General features: G+C 42.3%; 2 protein-coding genes and 2 long non-coding RNA genes across 7 annotated transcripts; 1 reads left to right on the top strand and 3 right to left on the bottom strand.

The window, feature by feature from the left end:
• Positions 1-1,340: 1,340 nt before the first annotated feature.
• Positions 1,341-2,126, bottom strand: LOC129594500 (uncharacterized). Its single transcript, XR_008691204.1, has 2 exons — positions 1,935-2,126; positions 1,341-1,748 (listed from the first exon to the last, which is right to left on the bottom strand). It is a non-coding gene; the product is annotated as an uncharacterized LOC129594500 (long non-coding RNA).
• Positions 2,127-6,366: 4,240 nt separating this feature from the next.
• On the bottom strand, positions 6,367-8,924 carry LOC129594483 (BTB/POZ domain-containing protein 3-like). The gene is made up of 7 exons (XM_055491181.1): positions 8,832-8,924; positions 8,322-8,526; positions 8,115-8,237; positions 7,831-7,990; positions 7,565-7,743; positions 7,166-7,301; positions 6,367-7,089 (listed from the first exon to the last, which is right to left on the bottom strand). The coding sequence occupies exons 2-7, from the start codon at positions 8,468-8,470 to the stop codon at positions 6,589-6,591; spliced, it is 1,248 nt and encodes a 415-aa protein (XP_055347156.1). The 5' UTR covers positions 8,471-8,526; positions 8,832-8,924; the 3' UTR covers positions 6,367-6,588.
• Positions 8,925-10,127: 1,203 nt separating this feature from the next.
• LOC129594480 (uncharacterized) lies at positions 10,128-15,842 on the bottom strand. 4 transcript variants are annotated; one of them, XR_008691198.1, is made up of 7 exons: positions 14,820-15,840; positions 14,566-14,731; positions 13,970-14,341; positions 13,651-13,817; positions 11,426-11,594; positions 10,932-11,230; positions 10,128-10,822 (listed from the first exon to the last, which is right to left on the bottom strand). It is a non-coding gene; the product is annotated as an uncharacterized LOC129594480 (long non-coding RNA). The 4 variants fall into 4 exon arrangements; XR_008691200.1 differs by having other exon boundaries at positions 10,128-11,230; positions 15,777-15,842; XR_008691197.1 differs by having other exon boundaries at positions 10,128-11,230.
• Positions 15,843-15,975: 133 nt separating this feature from the next.
• Positions 15,976-17,743, top strand: LOC129594433 (uncharacterized). The gene is made up of 3 exons (XM_055491124.1): positions 15,976-16,513; positions 16,903-17,226; positions 17,350-17,743. Exons 1-3 carry the CDS (start codon positions 16,123-16,125, stop codon positions 17,595-17,597), a joined length of 963 nt encoding a protein of 320 aa, XP_055347099.1. The 5' UTR covers positions 15,976-16,122; the 3' UTR covers positions 17,598-17,743.
• The last annotated feature ends 1,406 nt before the right edge of the window (positions 17,744-19,149 follow it).

The raw sequence follows: 19,149 nt of genomic DNA, 5'->3' as shown, positions 1-19,149 counted from the left end.
ACAATACCTGTCGCGTTCCAGCAGCCGATGATTGTAATTGTGACCTTTCTGTATCGTTTACGTTTGATGGGTGGATTGCGGCATTCTTATTGGTACCTTTTTTGTACCCTACTTCATCACCTAGCGTCAGCTGTACAGATACGCCTACGTTCTCCAGCTCGAGCAAGTTACAGATGCTGTAACAAGCAGACCTCACAGCTGTTGATGGCTGTTCATCCAGCGCACTGCAGCAGCACAATTGCGAGAAATCAGCGAAATGATACTGTGCTTTGAGTCCCAGACCGGGAACATTTCTTGTCAACCAACTGTGAAGTCGTGTCCAGTCGGGATGGGCTTGTACAGGGTCTTTGTGCGCCTCTGATTTCATGTCAAAGAAATCGCGCATCCAGAGGACTTTCAGGACAATGTTGACCTTTGACGTCTGGACCCCTATTGCGCTTAGCATGTCGATTATGGTATTGACATGGCGTACATCGTCCGAGAAAGAACCAGTAATGGTGACCATGGGCGTGGAGGCCTTGACTGTCTTACGTTCAGTTTGTACGGCAAAAAGTGATCATGTGGGAACTGGCTTAGACAGATCGTCGCTGGCAATGGAGACGCTGAAATCACGGCATCCCAGATTTGACACACACGCCGGCATCACTGTTGATTGTGCAATTCCAGGCTCAGGAAGACTTCTCACTGCAGTTCCAAAGGCAAACCGATCAACGGGGATCCGGAAATCTCGACATCTGCCGTCTCCGCTCTACTGGCTTTCTAAAACAAAAATAAATTATGACAATAGTGCAGTCTACTGACGGCAGTACTTAATATGCACTATTAAAGAGCGGCGCTGGTTGGTTATTAAGATATGATGGGGTTGGTTCTGGCAATTCTAGATCTGGTCATCCAGGCAGTACATCAGGGTAATCAGCATTTTACAGTTCATTTTTGAACTTTATTCAAAACTAGTTGACCTTGTTTTGTCCGGGAGCCTGTTCGCTCTCAGCAGTTCGGGATACGGTAATTCTTTGTTCGGAGCACTGAAACAATACAGTAGACACGTACAGATACAAGAAAACCCCTCTCCGAATCCTGCCAAAAAAGATACGATGGAAAGTAGGGACCCAGCTGCAGATTTTTGCCCACGTAACGTTGTTTTTCCCAAATTAGTATTATTGACGCTAAAAAGCTTTGATACAAACAACCAACCCGTTGGTTTCCGGCTTCGATTTGGTGCAGACAGAACGGGAAGACTGTGCATTTACTCGTACTTTATAAAACTGTTTATGAAAATGTTTTAGCCAGTCTATCGGACAGAACCTACAGTACTGCACTTGCCAATTGCGGAATTCGCGAATGTACCGGGTGTTTTATTACGCCCAGATTTGCCGTTCAACTTACAGTTAGCAATTCACAACGTCACCGTGATAAAAATTACATGAACAAAAATTTATTTACAGCTTTGTACAAATCCATTTAGTCCAAACAGATAAGCTTACGTTTATACGTGCAATTGTACACTACATAGTACATACATAATACAGACAGCGATGCTCGCATACCGATACATACAGTATAACAACGAAACATAATTTCTGGGACTATGATTTTGGGTTATAAACAATTTTTCCCAAATCCTTAACAGAATCACCCGCACGGTCGACAGCCTTTCCCCCCTGGTTAGCCGCCTTGTGGCCTTGCAACGTCAGCGCATCACCCACTGCCGCTAGTCCGTGCCCGACCGATTTTGCGGCATCGATTGCCTGCAATGTGCCCACAATTGAGCCAAATGTATGCGCATACGTTACGATAAAATAAAAAGAAAATTTAATTGGGTGTGATCTAAAAAGGATTATGGTACAGTGTACTCTGTAATACAGTAATATTAATAAATAATAACTGTTCACGAACGCACAAAGCTTTTGATTAGTATTAATTTTTGTACTTACGGAATTTACTAGTTGCCGGCGTTCTCGCGGGTTGCCCTGGCAAAAGACAATGCTGCACAGCATAAGGAATACACATAAGAGTAATTTCTGCATGATAACGATAACGGAGATCGATAACGAATTCTTGCAGCTTATATTCTGCTTGCTACTGATGCAATAAATAAAGTGATCGAAACGGCTGGAACGCACATGATTAAATACGGCTTTTTTGGAACTTTCCCGCATTTTTTTGAAGCTCTATACAGCAGCACCACGTATGCCTACCCGGAATTTGAAATACGCGAAATCTGCAGTTATTATTACCGGTACTTAAGTATAGTTTAATTGTGTATTATTGTCCGACTTGTACTGGCGCATTACGCACCCAAGTCGTGGAGGCAAGGCCGGTGTCTATGTCCGGTTATAGCAGTACAATAAACGGGCCATAAATAAGTACAAGAAATTGTTCGTTGAATAAGCTACCGTGCAAAAGTTCGTATAAAAAATATGATTTATTTCATAACAACAAACACGTTTTGGAAATTTCTGCTCATGAACATTTTAGAAAAATGATTTCAAGCACTGCACGGCATTGTACCCGAGGCGCAACATCATGACGCTGCAGTTGTACACTGTGATACCGTTGCTTGGAATGTAACTCACACCAAAACAACACTAGTAAGTAACGTATAAAAGCATCGTTTTTGAACGGCTTTAGGTTTTAAGAGGGCCAACAACTGCACCGCACAGAGGTACAGTACGACTGTACGAGTACCCAATTACTGTACTTAGTACATTTAGTATAAGTTTTTATTATGATTCCACTCTGCCAGGTTGAACATCGAAATAATTATTTGATTTATTTCGTTGTAGCGTCAGCACGCACCCTAGTCCATAATACAAAATGATAATGTGTCTTCATTTGCATCAGCATGCTGCTACAGCAGAGTAATTAAATGACCTGTACCAATATTATTTTTTTATTTTTTGTGCACCGGATATTGTGCTTTTTAATTGCATCGAATCGAAGGCAGAGCCTAGAGTAGCATGTACTACTTCGAAATTGGCAGGGAGGCAAAATATAGAAATCTACTTCTGGGATTTCCCTTTTTATTATAAAATACAGCATTTAGTAATATTATGGTCACATGCTGCATGTACATGTAAAACCTATTATAAAGTATTAGTATACCCGGACGGTTATCAGTTTAAAACTTCGTATCAGTTTCGGAGTGAAACAGTTTTATTAGAAATTTTCCACCACAGGTGACAGCAACATGAGGAAAAAATGCATGTAATTCAGATTCTTAAAAAAAAGCACTGCAAAGGAATTTTTCTGCATCACGGTCCACGGACCATCCATTCGTATTTTCGATCTCATGACGCGTATATACAATTTATACAGCGGTATCCGACTCAATCCGTGGTCAAAGGCATTCGGTGTTGACCTTCGTTTTACGGCTTATTCGGGTTGTAAATGGCGTGGCCCAAGTCACCGACGGCATCGCCAGCCCGGTCAACGGCGCGCCCGCCCTGGTGCTCGGCTTTGGCTCCTTGCAGGGTTAACGCATCGCCTGCCGCCGCCACTCCGTGTCCCACGGCTTTTGCCGCATCAACCGCCTAAAAACAAATTCGTTGAGCAAAGAGCATTGCGTATAATTACGGGAAGTATCATAACCATCTGCACCACGGCCCCGTGAAGTGTGAACACATACCGCATTAACAACCTGCCGGCGATCCCGTGGACTGGCATGGCAAACTGCCACCAACACCGCGATAAATAGGTAGAAGGTCAGCTTATGCATTCTAGCAGCAAAAGGCTTTAATTTATAATTTAGATAGTAACGAAGCTCGGGATGAAGTTATTGTATCTTACAACTGAGTTAAAATTACTAAGTGATGCAAAGGGTTTTTATACACCGGTTCGCTTATAGACGGGGGAAAAGAAAATGTTTGTACGGGAAATGCAATCACTGGTTTCAGATCTCTGATAGCAGATCTCTCACGCTGCCACAGTTTCAGTGTGTGGTCAGCGCATAGCAGAGTTTCAAGAATAGCGAAATGGGGAATACACAACGGTTACTGCAGGATTTCCCCAACCGACTATCTAAAAAAATCTTGCCCATGTGTAAAGCTGCTTGTTACTCGTACTATGTACATCCAATTATAGTTAATTATTGATTTCGGTTGTTTTGATAATACTGATTTCGGTTGTTTTTTAATTCTGAATTGTGCAGTAGTTGACCGTAGTGATATGAATTACGACTGTTATGTCGCGATAAGAACATCAATAAAGAGGATACGTCAGTTATTGGAAGTCATGCAGAAACGTAGTTGCGCAGGGTACAGTACATATTCCCTGACTGCTACTATACTTGCAGTTACATAGTCACATGTCATGACATCAGTAAACCATTTCGTAAAATTTAAAAGTCAATGTTTAAATTTTAACTATTAAGTAGTGTATCGACGCTTGCCATTATTGTTATCTTGGTGGCTATTGCCAATTAAAATTCCTTCCGTTGCAGCCTTGCAGGCTGGCAGCCTGTAAAACGTAAGCGACGCTAGTGAAACATGCAAGGTTCACAAATAATTAACCAGAATCAATCAAGGAAAGCGCGATCAAAAAACGACGAAAGATAAAAATTATTGTAACTAGTAATCAGTAGTAATGCACTACTGGGTCGTGATTTGTATAGAGCCACACAAAGACCAAAATGTTTTAACACTATGCATACCTCACATACTTCTATGCACAGATTTATTGTCCAACATCGTGGAATAATTATCCTGTACACGAAAATGTATGGCAGAGCTGCCTGCAGAAGCCAGAAAGCTAGCGCATATCGACCGAAAAATGGAGCCTGCATAATACTGCCGGTTGCAGGCTATCTTTAATCACGCTGTATCTGCAGATGCACAAGAACGTAACCGGGTATTGATCAGGGAAGAAAGCCGGCATAATATCGCGCGTTTCAGGTAGCAAATTACCAATGCTAACCCAAATGATGTTGTTTTGAAAGTGTGATGTTACCGCATTTTGTGAAATAAAATCATCCGTCTACACATTAAAGATTTAGCAATGAAAAGGCTTTAGCAAAGCTATAGCTGTCACAAGAACGTAACCGGGTGCGTATCGATCAGGGAAGAAAGCCGGTCTATAGAACATCGAAATATCACAGGCGCCATCAATGACAAAATGGATATAAATGTCCTGTTAACAGTCCAGGAGACCATACGTTATATTCTGTTAAATTAATGGACCCAAATGAAATCCGTTAGTTTTTCCCCAACATCCACATGTAAATAAGACATACAAAAACCAAACACGGTGACATTCATTATTTTAGTGAGAGGAGAGTATAATAAAAGAGGACTAGACAGCTATTTGTTACTGTTTAATAAAATTTTGTTGCGTAATCAAAGTAAATGTAGAAAAATAAGATAAATTAACTTTTCTAACTGGAGCGGATCCGTGTCGCCCCGGTGCAGTTGTTTGACGTATCAGCACTTGACGGGCGCAATCAATCCCATCATAGAGACATGAACATTAATTTTGGTTTAATTTTATTTCAGATGACTGGAGAGATGCCGCAACTTAACGCTTTTGATTTTGATACCGATGCATTGCATTGGTGTTGCCGCTCTTCCCCCGTTTCTTGTTGTTATGCTGCATCATCTTCTTTCCCGCTTCCATAACGACGCGGGCTGCTTCCGGTCTGAGTGGACGTACCTTTGCAGTGGCTCTAGAGTACGTACATGTAGTACTGATTGTACACACTACAGTAGTCGAGTCATATTTGAAAACGCTGCAACAATCACTTGAGCATTTACGGCTGTAAAATAATAGCGCTCTATAACGCTTGCGGGCCAACCTGAACATAGAATATACAACGATAACTACAACGTACTTCGATCGATAACTGATAACTACTTTGCAAATTGTGGACGAGCACCGAAACCGGACTTTTGTGGACGCACAGTTTCTACTTTCCACGTCTGCCACATCAAAACTGCTCCGGCGAGTAACGCCAGAAAACCATCGATCACTAGGAACGCGATACGACGCGGCTGATAAATCGTCGACGCATTCTGTAGAACAACAACAGGATTCTACACTGTTAAATATAAAGAATTCAGCAAGCCACGCTAGTTTATAACCAAAAAATAACGATCATGTGTGGCGCGTTGACAGCTTTCCGCTTGGGCTTTTTTGATGGTGTATGGAGGATACAATACCCGGTTCCAGGTTGTGATCGCCGGCACCAGCAGCACGGTTGGTAAAACAGCCCTCGAACTAATATTCTAGTTGTGTGTTTCTTTCTCTATTACCAGAACTGTGCGAAGATTGTTTAGAAAATGCAGTAGAAAAGGTACGACGTGGAAGCGACCTGCATACATGAGTTTGTATGCGGTACCAACTGACAAATGTAAAGAATAATCGGATCCGCTTCAGGAGGAAGCTGCAGGTTGCTTACGCACTGCGTGGCGGGTGCACGAACACCAAATGACACAATCTAATAGTACCATTGATCCCACCCAAACTCCGCGTAACGCGTTTCTACCCGCACAGATATCAAAAGTTACACAATATTTTCATCTTTAAAAACCACATCGCATAAAACATCCTAAACGACAGTTACGACACAATAAAATTACACACACTAAAAGTATACTAGCCGCGAGGAATATAGGCGATCTTAGGCTTCGTTTTCCGGATTACATCTGAGTCCGGGATGGCTAACTCTGCGAATTTGACATTGTAATCCCGATCACCGATCTGAATCAGGTATAAGGCAGACTCATCCTTTTCCAGACAGTAAACTGCCAGCTCTCGAGTCTTTTCGGTGACATAATACACCTTCTGACCGGTTTTCAGAATGTCCGCAGCACGGATGACGTTCTCCGGTTTATGTTGCGAGAGGTTCTCTTTACCACACAGCGAAACAACACAGCGCGATCCCGCAACACCTCTAACCTCACCAGGTAACCAGCAATTATCACCGCCATGTTTCACAAACACCTTTTCCATATCTTTGATGACCACAAATTCGGATGTATCGATGCGGATCAAGGCGCTGTTGCGTGGCGAAGTTGAATACGGCAGTTCAGGCTTCTTGACCGCATGCTTGTACAAAAAGATGTCCAGTAATTCTTTTCGCAGGAGCAAACCGCTCTACAAGAACGCGAAGATCACGAGTCTATCATAAAAATGCAAAGTCTGATGTACTGCACAAGCAAAGACCGCTTACTTCAGCTGGACCGTCAGCTAGTTCGGCGTCGCTCAACAAGGGAAAACGGACAAGGAACAATGCGTCGCCCAGGATTTCGCGCCGGTTGACCATCGTAGGATCCACGTGATTGCGCGCACAATTAGCCGCCGCCCATCTAAGACAGCAGACATTTACATAATATATCTATACAATTTTTTAAGATATTCCCGTCGTACCGGCAGACTCACGGTTTAATAGAAAAGTTCAAAAGGCATGCGGTATCCACTTTGGTCAAAAGATAAAACCGTATTTTTAGCCTTCGCTTGCAGCGCAAAAAACTTACGTTTTTTAAAACTTTTCAGCATCGCACCGAAACACTGGTAACCACAAAATCTTCTGTGCATTTTTGCTATACAAAAGTCAACCTTTACACTGTACCTTTCCACAGCCTGGTAAACCGTATTCTCGTCAGCCGACAGCGTATCCCGCTGCAGAATCAACATCAACGCCTCTCGCTGTAACGATGCGAACTGTTTCGACTGCAGAATGGCTTGACTCGAAGCGTCGACCAACTCAAGACATTTGGCCACAATACTGGAAACTCCATAGTGAATAGCCTGTAAAATATTTTATAAAACATGAAGTACGAAAGAATTAAATCTGTTTGAAATCTTTGTGATCCAAAATTTCAAACGCATACGTACATCATCCAAATGGACCAGACAGTTGTCGGTGTTGAGATGACTGTGAATGAAGCTGGAGCACATGTCCACCAGCAGCGGCAAGTCGTATTTATCGGCACAGGCCAGGGTTCGAAATGCGTTTCCCTCGTTGAGATCCTGCACTTCATCCGTGTACACGTAGCTGCAAATGCATCAAAGACTAAAGTTGATAGCAATACACGAAAGTACCCTTCACGAAATTAAGAGCAAAGTGTTCTGAGGGCGATCCGTATTCCTTAGCAGCTGGAAGCATTTCCATCACTTACCTGAGCATATTAGCAAAAGCTTCGGGATGAACGTCGGGGATATTGATGGCCTTCTTACAACGTTCAGCCAAACTACCGTTGAACATGGCATGGAATACATCGCTCCGCATACTCAAGACATACCTGCAATTTGCAAGTAGATTATCAGAAACTGATAATCAAGCAACAAGCTTGATGATGAAGTAAAGTGGCGAACCACAAACTTACCTGTGTGAGCGGAAAGATTGGGCTTGACCATAATCGAGCCCCACTGTGAACTGCACATCACACAGATCCCCGTTGGCTAACGTTCCTTTCATGCAGTTAACGACACCCCGGACCGTACCTCGTCGTTCCCCATGAGAGTTTTGCGACATAGTGACACAGGAAGCAATGGCAGACAGTGTGGACTTCAAGACTTGGTAATATTGAGCTACCCGACACAGCCAACAAATTACTAATTAAATAAATAAAAAGCTGCCCAAATTCCCTCCGTGATACCTGTTGGCTGGCGACGGAATATGGCTGACGCTAACGGCTAACAGTCGAGTACATACTTTCGCATACTTCTCTGTTTGTACTAGTACTCATGCTTTTCTAGAACTTTCTCTTTTCTTTTGGTTTCGTAATGATCTGTTCTGGTTTATCAACACGGATGCGCTATTCGCTTATACATATAAGCCGCGAAGCAGCAGTAAGTGAATCATGGCATTAGCATAGCGTATAGTTTGTACATACCATAATATTATAAGTATTCACTGTGGCATTAGCTTCTGAGCAGTCTGATTTTGGGAGTTTCGAACTTTTGGATTAAATTGTCGTCGGAGATGCACTTCTCGGTTCTGTGTGCAGAATCCCAATCGGCTTGTGGAACTACGAAAGTACCATTGGTAATATCAGTTTCTATTTATTATACACGTACTGCTATGTCAGAGTTGAGATTCGCTTTGTCCTTTGAGTACACAGACGACTTTTTCTTAAGACAACGTTTAGCAAATAAGCGCACCGGACGGTTATATTCAATCTATCGGGAGCGGTGGCGCGCCGCATTTTTTGTCTTCGGCCCTTGTGTGTTTTTAACTGCCGTTGCGAACGAGCGCCGGAACTGGACTTTTTGTGGGCGCACCGTTTCCATACACGTCTGCCATATCAAAACTGCTCCGGCGACTGACGCCAGAACACCACCAATCACTAGGAACGCGATACGAAGCGGCTGATAATTCGTCGACGCATTCTGTAGAAAAAATACAACAATTCCACACTGCGCAAAAGCAAAAAGAAATCAGCAAGCTAGGCTACTTTACCCAAAAATAACGATCATCTATGGCACGTTGGTAGCTTTCCGCCTGGGCTTCCTTGTTGGCGTATCGCGGATAGAATACCAGGATCAGGGTTATGATTGCCGGCACCAGCAGCACCGGGGCTAAAACAGCCGCTGAACTACAACAAACTGGTATCAAACGTCCTCATACGCAACGACCTGTTATCAACCGTCCCAAATGGGTTTGTATACTGAACGAACTTAACGCACTGTTTGCAATCTGATTCGAGCTGCAGATTACTTACACACTACGTGCCCGAACGGCTCGAACACCAATGGCAAACAGAATCAACGATCCCACCCAAACTCCGATCAGAATCCAAACACCTGTTCCAATAGTGGAGGAAGCCATGAAAGGCTCTTGGCAATCAATTCCGTGGCTCAATAGCTGTTTGTAAAAGTTGTATGTACTCTGTATATGCAGTATGCAGTCAGTTCATGGCCGCCAAACTTTCGAAGAATCGGGCGATTTTGGTAATGCTGCTGCTGTATCGGCGCTTTATAAAACAGTATACCAAAAAAATTGAACAATTGGTATACTAATCGGTGTCGTGCATAATAATTATTATAAAATCGGCTCCACGTATCGTCGTTTCAGGTATTCATACGTACTGAATGAATGTTCGCTCACGCTAAGCAGGACCAGCGCGCGATCAATAAATGCGCGGCAGTTGCGATTTAGTGCAGTTTGCACTGCAGGTGAATTCGTGGGTTTCAAATCGATAACGGCAGTGATACAAATTTATGAAAATTACGCCGTCTGACAAGGAATTTTACCGCCGTTTACATGGGCCGGTCGTTGTCCCGAGCGGTGTTGTACTGTACGTATTATTACTGTACGCAGTTGTACTGTAGTATTACTGTAGTATTTCACTAGCACCTGTATGCTAAACACAAATTGCTAACTGCAGCCGCATGCATTGTAAGAAGTATGTACGTTTCAGTACGTTTCGCTACTAATAGTTCCCTGAGACAACCGCGGTATTTCATTATAATAATAGGTGGTGTCTTAAAAATGGTGGCCCGAGACAAAAAGTGGTGAAAACAGTGGTGTCGGAAGCCTGTGGTGATAAAAGGTGGTGCCCGGAACACTCTCCATATATATACTATACATATGTTGTATGTATTTTACTATAATAATTTGTGCAATGATCGGATCGGCCTTTTGGTGTGTGCGGCTCAAGTAGCGATAATCGGTGGTATGAAAGCGGTAAGATTGCAAAGAATGTTGGTGAGGAACTGCGACGTGTCGTTACCGTCGTAATCGGGATCGACGAGCAGTGCGCCGACAATGTTCTGACAGGAGCCCAGCTGGCGGTGGTCAAACGCACCGTCGGCCAGCACTGCCGTGCCGTTTAAATCTGCCGGTGTCTCCAGCTATAGCACATTTCCGGCCTGCCAGGTATTTCTGTAGATCAACAAGGAAAAGTCAACAACAATGAAAAGAAAACAAGGAAACAGTTAAAGTGGAATACATGTACTGATAAATATTTATAAAGCCCAGCTCCAGAGTATACCAAATGAAGCCGGTCAGTGGGCATTTCAAGGTTACTGTCGCTGGGGTTATTATGAAAATTGCGGGCGGCGAACGATTTGTCAACGTCGACAGCATCACATAGCTGAAATTGGCGTGTCCAGGTAGAAAGCAGCCTGCGCCGGGTGCCACGTGAAGGTCAGCGCCACATGGAGAAGGTCAGCGATAGCGGACTGCCGACGGAGGTGATCGGGCGGCATTGGATGGTTGCTCGTCCAACCGGTTGATGCTGATTACACTGGTCAACCATGTACACTCAGCTGATATAAACCATTGATGTACCTGCAAAACATAGGCTGAAAATTTACGCAAAACTAGTTACAAGTTAAATCGCTCAAAATTAATGGAAGAAATAGGATCACGGAAAACTGGGCGAAGCCGACCGGAAGTTCAAGCATGCAAAAAGTCACGTTATGACCCCTAACCAGTGCCATCCAAATTTTATTGAGTAATTTTAAATTTTTCGAATTTACTTACTTTTACTTTACTGCTTTGATTTAGGGGAGACGTCAACATGGTACTTAACAACGGCGGATCCATAAGCATTTGTGGCTGTGCATTGGTAATGTCCACTGTCGTTTACTTGTATCGCGTCGATGCGCAAATGGAAAAAGAAATTTGGTTGATGCCGGAAAATCCTTTCCGTCTACGCACAGTAAAAAATGCCAAATGATGCTTAAATGGTTTCTCAATTAAACATCTAACCTGAACAACAAAAACAACTTTAACAAGTAAACTACCGCCACGTACTGTCAGGAGAGGGATTCTGCCCGTGTCCCACGACAGATAACCGGGGCTATTAATAACTGACACAATTCTGCGAATTATTTATTCAGTCATGTAGTTAATCGGCCAATTACATAGCATAGCATGAAAGCATAGCATGGAACCGTTGGAAATTTTTCGAAACGGATTGCACTTGCTCATCATAGGTTTTTTATGCCCTCAGTGCCCAACGTGGAACCGCACTAATAAAATGTTTTTGTTCGATGTAAACACTAAATCCGGTTCTGGTATGCGGGAGAGAGAGGATACCATGCCATGGTGACCATGCTAAAAGGTTTTAAACTATCGTTCCACGTGCACGTAATTTATTGGTTACAGCGTTCTTTATATTTGCTTTCTATACCGCTGCAGACCCGTCGTTAGACCCCTATCCAGTTTTCAAAACACTACTCCTCCTACAGTTTCCATCCGATAATTTTTTTGACTAGACCATTGAAATCAGCGTAAAGTTCTGAACAAGATGATTGAGGCCGATTTTTGAAATTTGAAGTTCCCCTGGATCGACTACCACGGGCGGTTGCCCTATGCGACAGACATGTTTTTGGGGCTTTCCCCCCTGAACCCCTAAACGTATTTTGACACTAAAAACACAGTTTTGGCTTCTTTTTACTCGTTTTTCACGAACTTTGACTAATATTTAGTTATTTAAATTTTTTCATGATTCAACATCATAAATATCATCATCATCGGCTGGAAGGGATAGTCTCTTAAATCTTCCCACATTGCTTGCGCATAAGCGGCATGTCGCTAGGAGGATCCATGGTATCACTTACAGCGCAATGATCAAGCGTTAAAAGAATTGATAAATCCGTAAAGCCATGCGATTTCCAGTCCGTTTTAATGTGATCGTAAACATCTATTTTTGGTAAAATACCACCTTCCTTTTCAGAGCAGATCGACATGTCGTTAAAAATTCGCGAAAGATCATCACGAATAAAGTTGATAAAACAGGATTTGTCTGTAGTATACTGTATACTGAGCTGACGCTTGCTAGAAAAACAGAAAATATTCCTTCCAGCCGATGATGATGATATTTATGGTGTTGAATCATAAAAGAATTTAAATAACTAAATATTAGTTAAAGTTCGTGAAAAACGAGTAAAAACAAGCCAAAACCGTGTTTTTTAGTGTCAAAATACGTTTGGGGGGTCAGGGGGAAAAGCCCCAAAAACATGTCTGTCGCACCGAGCAACCGCCCGTGGTAGTCGATCCAGGGGAAATTCAAATTTCAAAAATCGGCCTCAATCATCTTGTTCAGAATTTTACGCTGAGTTCAATGATGTATTCAGAAAATTATCGGATGGAAACTGTAGGAGGAGTAGTGTTTTGAAAACTGAATAGGGGTCTAACGACGGGCCTGTACCGCTGCCCGGCCGGACGTTTTCTGTGACCTATGATTTCACGCGGAAATGAAAAAAATTACCAAAATTTTACTTGATAGTGCAAACGTGACCTTTATAAGACACACCACAGGATAACTGGGACGGCCTAAGGTGTGTCGCCGGCAGTTACTGCGAATGTCGCATACTTGCACACATTATATCTTTTCGAAGAAACCGTAGTTGTTCAAAGCATACAGATTTTACTGTAAAGAACCGTCGTGCATGTCTGACATGACTGACAAAAAGTTCCCTTTTCTTGAACGTAGAGGAGGGACTAGAAGCTTCTCCTTCGGCCGAAAAGAAAAATCAAAAAAAAGTAACTTCAATCATCCAGCTCGGCCGAGATGGCCAGTTTTTGTAGCCGCTAGACACTACGGGCTACGCTAGACCCACCTCTTGCCGCTCACATACTTAACCAGTTCTGACACAGTTACAGATTCACTAAAGTGCACGTGCACTCGAAATAACCCAGATATATTGATAAAATTTATCACCAGGTAGAATTTACAGAATTCCATATTGATGACAACTTACCATATTAACGACAACCCCGTCCTTTGTCCAGATCGTTGACGGCTTGGGGATGCCTGTTACCGGACAAAGCAAAAGGAGACTCGCACCCACGGATTTCCTAATTCTGTATTCTTTGAGCGATATCGGGCTGTCTGTCGGGTGCACTAGAATGTATGGCGCTTTTGGTTCTACAAACGGTTGTGGTGATTTTCTGGTGTAGTATGCACTGCATTTCTTTTAAGCATGACTAGCGTCAAGCGTAGCTGATACGACACGTCAAGAGATTCGACAACAAACTGAGCAGCGAAAACAGTGAAAACAGCTGCTAGATCCCACGTACTGGGTAGTAAGCTGTCATATTGGCGTAGCGGATTGCTGTTGTGTGCTACTAATTCCGCCTCCGAAATCACTGTTAAGGTCATGTTGTGCCATACAGTGCCATGTGAGTTTGTTAATCGGCAGCCGAATACGCTTTTGTCATCGGATGACGTCAAATTGTGTACAACCAGTACGAATCCTCCCTGTCTTAGGGTGAAGCGTTTGCCGCCAGGATTCCCGCCAGGAATTATCGGTGCACTATTGCGAAACCATGTAACAGACGTGGAATCTTTACTTCCGTGAATGTTACAGTCAATTTCGGTCTTTGTGTCTCCTTCCACGGCAAATAGCTCCGGTTCATATGGGCTTATCAAAGTAGGTAAACCTGGATTACCTATCCAAGCAAAACCTTTGTATTTGTTCTTTGACAAAAGTAAAAACGCTAAAAGGAACACGTGCGAAGCGTAAAACGCAACAGCGTCAAAATGGCAGCACGCCGGCGTAAATATGGTATCTACGGTATATTTGTATGTAATCGGAAGCTTGAATTTCTCCTTTGGAGATTCCATTAAAAGGCTTTAGTCTGCTAAGTTTGCTCCCACATATATTGTCACATACCAGTTCCCAATGATGGGTGCGCATTCCGGGCAGGACGCTCACTTAATGGTAAGCTTGTTGATGGCAATATACAAACGAACCACAAGATCAGGTGCATCGCAGCAGCAGTATCCATAATTATACGGTGCATTCGTACTATGCCGTGTATGCGCTACTGTATACGTATCTGCCGAAACAAAAATTTAGAAAACTAACAATAATTTTAGAAGAACTAAGAATATTTTAAAAACTCAAAAGCAGAATAAAATACATACTCTATTACGAAGGTCAAAGGGCATTCCGAAGTAAATTTTCCTATTTTGCATCTCCCGGAATAAACGCTTTTAGGCTTGTAGCTCATATTGTCCATATTGTTAGAAGCGCCCATATTGTTAAAGAAGCAATGTAAAAAATAATTTCAGCCGAACCGGGATGAACTGCTCTGGAAAAACCGCTAAAGGTCTTCCGCACTTTGCTTGATGTTTTTCCAGGACTGTTTTTGCTATTTTTCTCAATCTTCCCACTCACTTTTTGAGAAGCGCTGAATGTCGTTAGCGTAGGGATTTCTTTGTCTTACAACACTTACGTCTCAACTGTGTACACAACGAAATAACTCTACCAAGCAGCTTTGTAGCAAAATCGAAACTGTCGACGACTACATTAGGTGCACCGCCGTGCACATAACACAAAGCTACCCAACATCCGGACGACAGGAACTAACTGCAATTTTGCGGAAAACAATTCCTGCTGTCGGGATAATTTATAGCGGAATGCGTATCCTAGGCGCGCTTGACTGGCTACAAATTGCTCGTTTTTTTATGCGATCCCGCATGCAAAGAATCTTGATTTCATAAAAGCGAGAAGGATGAAAAATAAGAATTCTGGTGGTCACATGAAACAAATAATTAGACCTCTGGACGTTTTAAAAGGTTCTATCGAAACAAAAATATTAAGCACAACAGCTGCAGTTAACACTTCAGATTTTTTTATGTTTTTGTTGAAAACATTGTAAAGAGCACTGAAAGGAATGATTTTTACAAATAACCATGAAAAAACGCAAAAGCAGCGCAAGTCATTCTATTTTTATTTTTATCGCGTCGGTTCTCCATCAAACCTTCTGATTTTGGTTTCCCTGGATAGTATATAATGGCTTATCGCCTTATCCCACAAAACAATATCGTCGGTTTTTTATTTCAAATGGCATGGAGGGAAAATAGGTAAACTAAACTTACTTTCGGAATGCCCTTTATAGCACTGTTTATTAGTAATATTCGACTGCCGTGAATACTGGCTGTATATACGATTTCGGAAAAACATGCTGACAGTAAACAACAACAACCATAAAACGTTAGTGTTGTCATGCAACGTTTGTTCTGACGTCCTTACGTGACCTTTAGTATGGTTTGGTAGCACTATTACGCCAATTTGTGATCGGCAGACTGGCAGTACATAATATTAGACCGTACTGCATTAGTGACCGTTCAAATAATATATCAATTGCACAGCGAGAAAACCTGGAAACTCTAGTTACGTACTGGTAGTCTCTGACGTGCTATAATATTATATTGTCCCAACACAATGACCATCGCGACATTACTTAATCCCTTGACCAAATCCAAAAGCGTCTTTACGATCCCCGTGGATGCTAAAACGGGAAATGTACTCTCTCCGCATCCCACCATCTATCGACCCAATGCCCCACCCCTGCAGGCCTTCAAAGCCGTCGAACTGGAGACGGACGATGGTAGTGGCAAACGCGGACTGGGATTCTTAATTTTCAGTACTATTATGGCGCTGTGTGCCGTGGGCTTCTTTGTGGGAGCGGTGGTGTACGTAATGAAGGAGCGGGAACTGGATGCAACACCGAGTCTTCAATTGGAAGGCAAAGCAGGCAATCGCACCATCTACCTCAATTTGCCCAAGACTGCTGATAAGTCCAGCGAAAACTTTAAGATCGTCAAGGAAAATGGTGATGACCTTTCTATTATTTAGGTTGTTTGACGATCGAGTTGGTTGCGCGTTTTGTATTTCTTATTATAGTAGTTTTTTATTTGTTTAAAGTAGGTAAAAGACTAAATGGTGATGGCTTTTTACGATTTAGACTGTTTGACGACAGAGTTAGTGACACTTTTCCAAAATGCACACTTTTTGTTAAAGTGGTTTTTTGTTTAAACTTTAAAGCAGGTAAATGGTAATGACCTCCCTACAACTGAGAGTGTTTGATCAACGAGTTAGTCGCACTTTTTATAAGATTTTTTAGTAAAATGGTTTACGGGTTTTAATAAATAACTGTGGTTTTGCTCATGATTAAATAAATAGATATCGGACAGCTTTGTAAGCTAAAGCTTTTAAAAACAGGGGAATTGGCGGATCCGCAACCGTCTGACGCTTTCGTGATGTCGTTGGATGCGGCCATACGCCCGCCGTTTTTCGAGTATAGGTATTTGATGGATTTAAATGATCAGTGGCTGCTATTGGATATGCCCGTCGTGCCGATCCTACAAGTGGACCGTCCCGCCAGGATTTTTAACGATTTTACGGGGAACTGGACCGTCGTGATGGATATGACGGACGACATTTGTTACGTCATTCCGCTGCATCAGAATATTACGAACCAAAGTGGTGAACGACAGCCGGCCAATGGACAGTGCCGATGTCGCGTCAATGCGCTGACCGGCAAAGGTCAAGCACTTAATCGCTCATGCATGCCGAAAACGTCCAGATTTCACAAAACAATTATTCTTTCGCTAAACTATGCAAGATTTTTAAGTTTATGAAGATTTAATTTGGGTTTCCTTTGAACAGAATATTGTAACATGGACGTGGAGGATGCGCTGGTGGAAAGCTTCTACCGGTTCGGACCGTTCTCGGCCAGTAAATTATTCCATGGCTACGCTGTACAGGGATTCTGTGGTGATCGTGCAACCTACTTCCTGTTATCCACCGACATCCTGGATACATTTGGATCATTACTGACGACGGAGCATGTGCTGCGGTTTGTAGATTTCGCTGCCGGAAACATCCGGGTGATCCAGATCCTGCGCAGCACGTAGGCTAGGTAGAAACAACAGGCTCTCTTTACTGTCCTTTGTGGCGCTTGTCCTGAATGATATCGGTTGCGCATACAGATACCGGCACACGCACATTTACGTTGCCTATTGTCTGCAAAGATTAAGTTGAAGAACGAGAGGGATGTGAACTGTTTCGATCGGCAAAAAACTGCACTGCAGACATCAAACATGTATATTTCGTAACATTATCAACCTCTAAGTTACTTCTTATCTGGATACGAAGAATAACAAATTATTTAAATTATTGATTTAGGAAATCATAAATGACTATGCATTTGAAAATCAAGAACTTTTTCTTTAATGTACATTAGTACATGCAACATTTTTACTATTATAGACCTAACCACGGTATAAAAGAGATGAAATCCTTTACACCGTGGCCTAATTATTAATATTACAAATCAGCTAAAACTGGAATGAAATTAAACCTACGTACTTCTGCATACCGTGCCGCCAAATTTCCTGACAAGTCGTCAGTTATCAAAATGTACAGAGTGCACAAGTAACACAGTTATTACTTACTGGCATCTGCTGAATTTCTTTATCATGCAGAAATACTGATTATTTTGCGTAAATGTTTCACTTAAAAGTGCAGTGTCAGTCGCCAGTTAAGAAGCTTCTTATTTCGATGGACTCGGTCACTCGTGTTAATTGACGACTTGCACAATCAGTTTTTTATCACACTTTAGAGTAGCGTAGAACATAATTATAATTATCGATTCCACACACGATTGCTACAATATGCGGCAGTTTTCGAAGGTAATGAACTAATGGTATATAAGCACTTAAATTTTTCACAAACAAGATAATATTCCATTGGCACCGATACCGTTTAATGAACCGTTTATCTGGCATGCTGTGAGCCTATTGATCATGTGGATTAACATAATTATCGTTCTTAATTTGTCTGATAATATTAAATGCCATATATTGTATGTCCACCACGCGCACAATATCCGCACATGCAGCCCTTCCGCGAAACAATCAATGTGACCTTACGCGCGGTAATCGACAGGAATCACGAATCGCGATTTATAGCAACCCGGGTAATCAGAAGGTATCATTAAAGTAAAGGTTCATCCAATTAATCCAAAATAATACAGGTCGAAAGTTAATAAAAGGGGAATAATATTGGAATTGTGGCGCATGCTGGCTGCTCCCATGGCATTTTGGTCTAATCGGTGTGTCTTGCTTGCACTATATATAATTTTGAAAGTCTCAGGCTGCGACCGGAGATTCGGCCGTGTTCCTGCCTGTACAAATTAAACAAGCTACGCTTTATCATTTATTATAAAACTATATTTTAGACATTTACCCACTTATCGTGGCTTTCTCCTGATTTATATAAGAGCCGGAGAAACCGATAAATTTAACAGAAATTTCTGTACAGAGTACTGAGCCTATGGCGTCTCTAACTACTGTATTAAAATATATTGGGATCGTGAACGGGCATTTCGCCTGCTTTCCTTTAGGTTACCCAATTAAGGTGTAAGTCCTTAAGGTATAAAAAAATTGGGCACAATCAAATGAACGA

This window comes from Paramacrobiotus metropolitanus, unplaced genomic scaffold (assembly GCF_019649055.1).
Source record: "Paramacrobiotus metropolitanus isolate TYO unplaced genomic scaffold, Prichtersi_v1.0 Parri_scaffold0000068, whole genome shotgun sequence".
Classification (NCBI taxonomy): Eukaryota; Metazoa; Tardigrada; class Eutardigrada; order Parachela; family Macrobiotidae; genus Paramacrobiotus; species Paramacrobiotus metropolitanus.
Note: the sequence above shows the minus strand (reverse complement) of the source record. Positions and strands in the feature narration are given on the sequence as shown.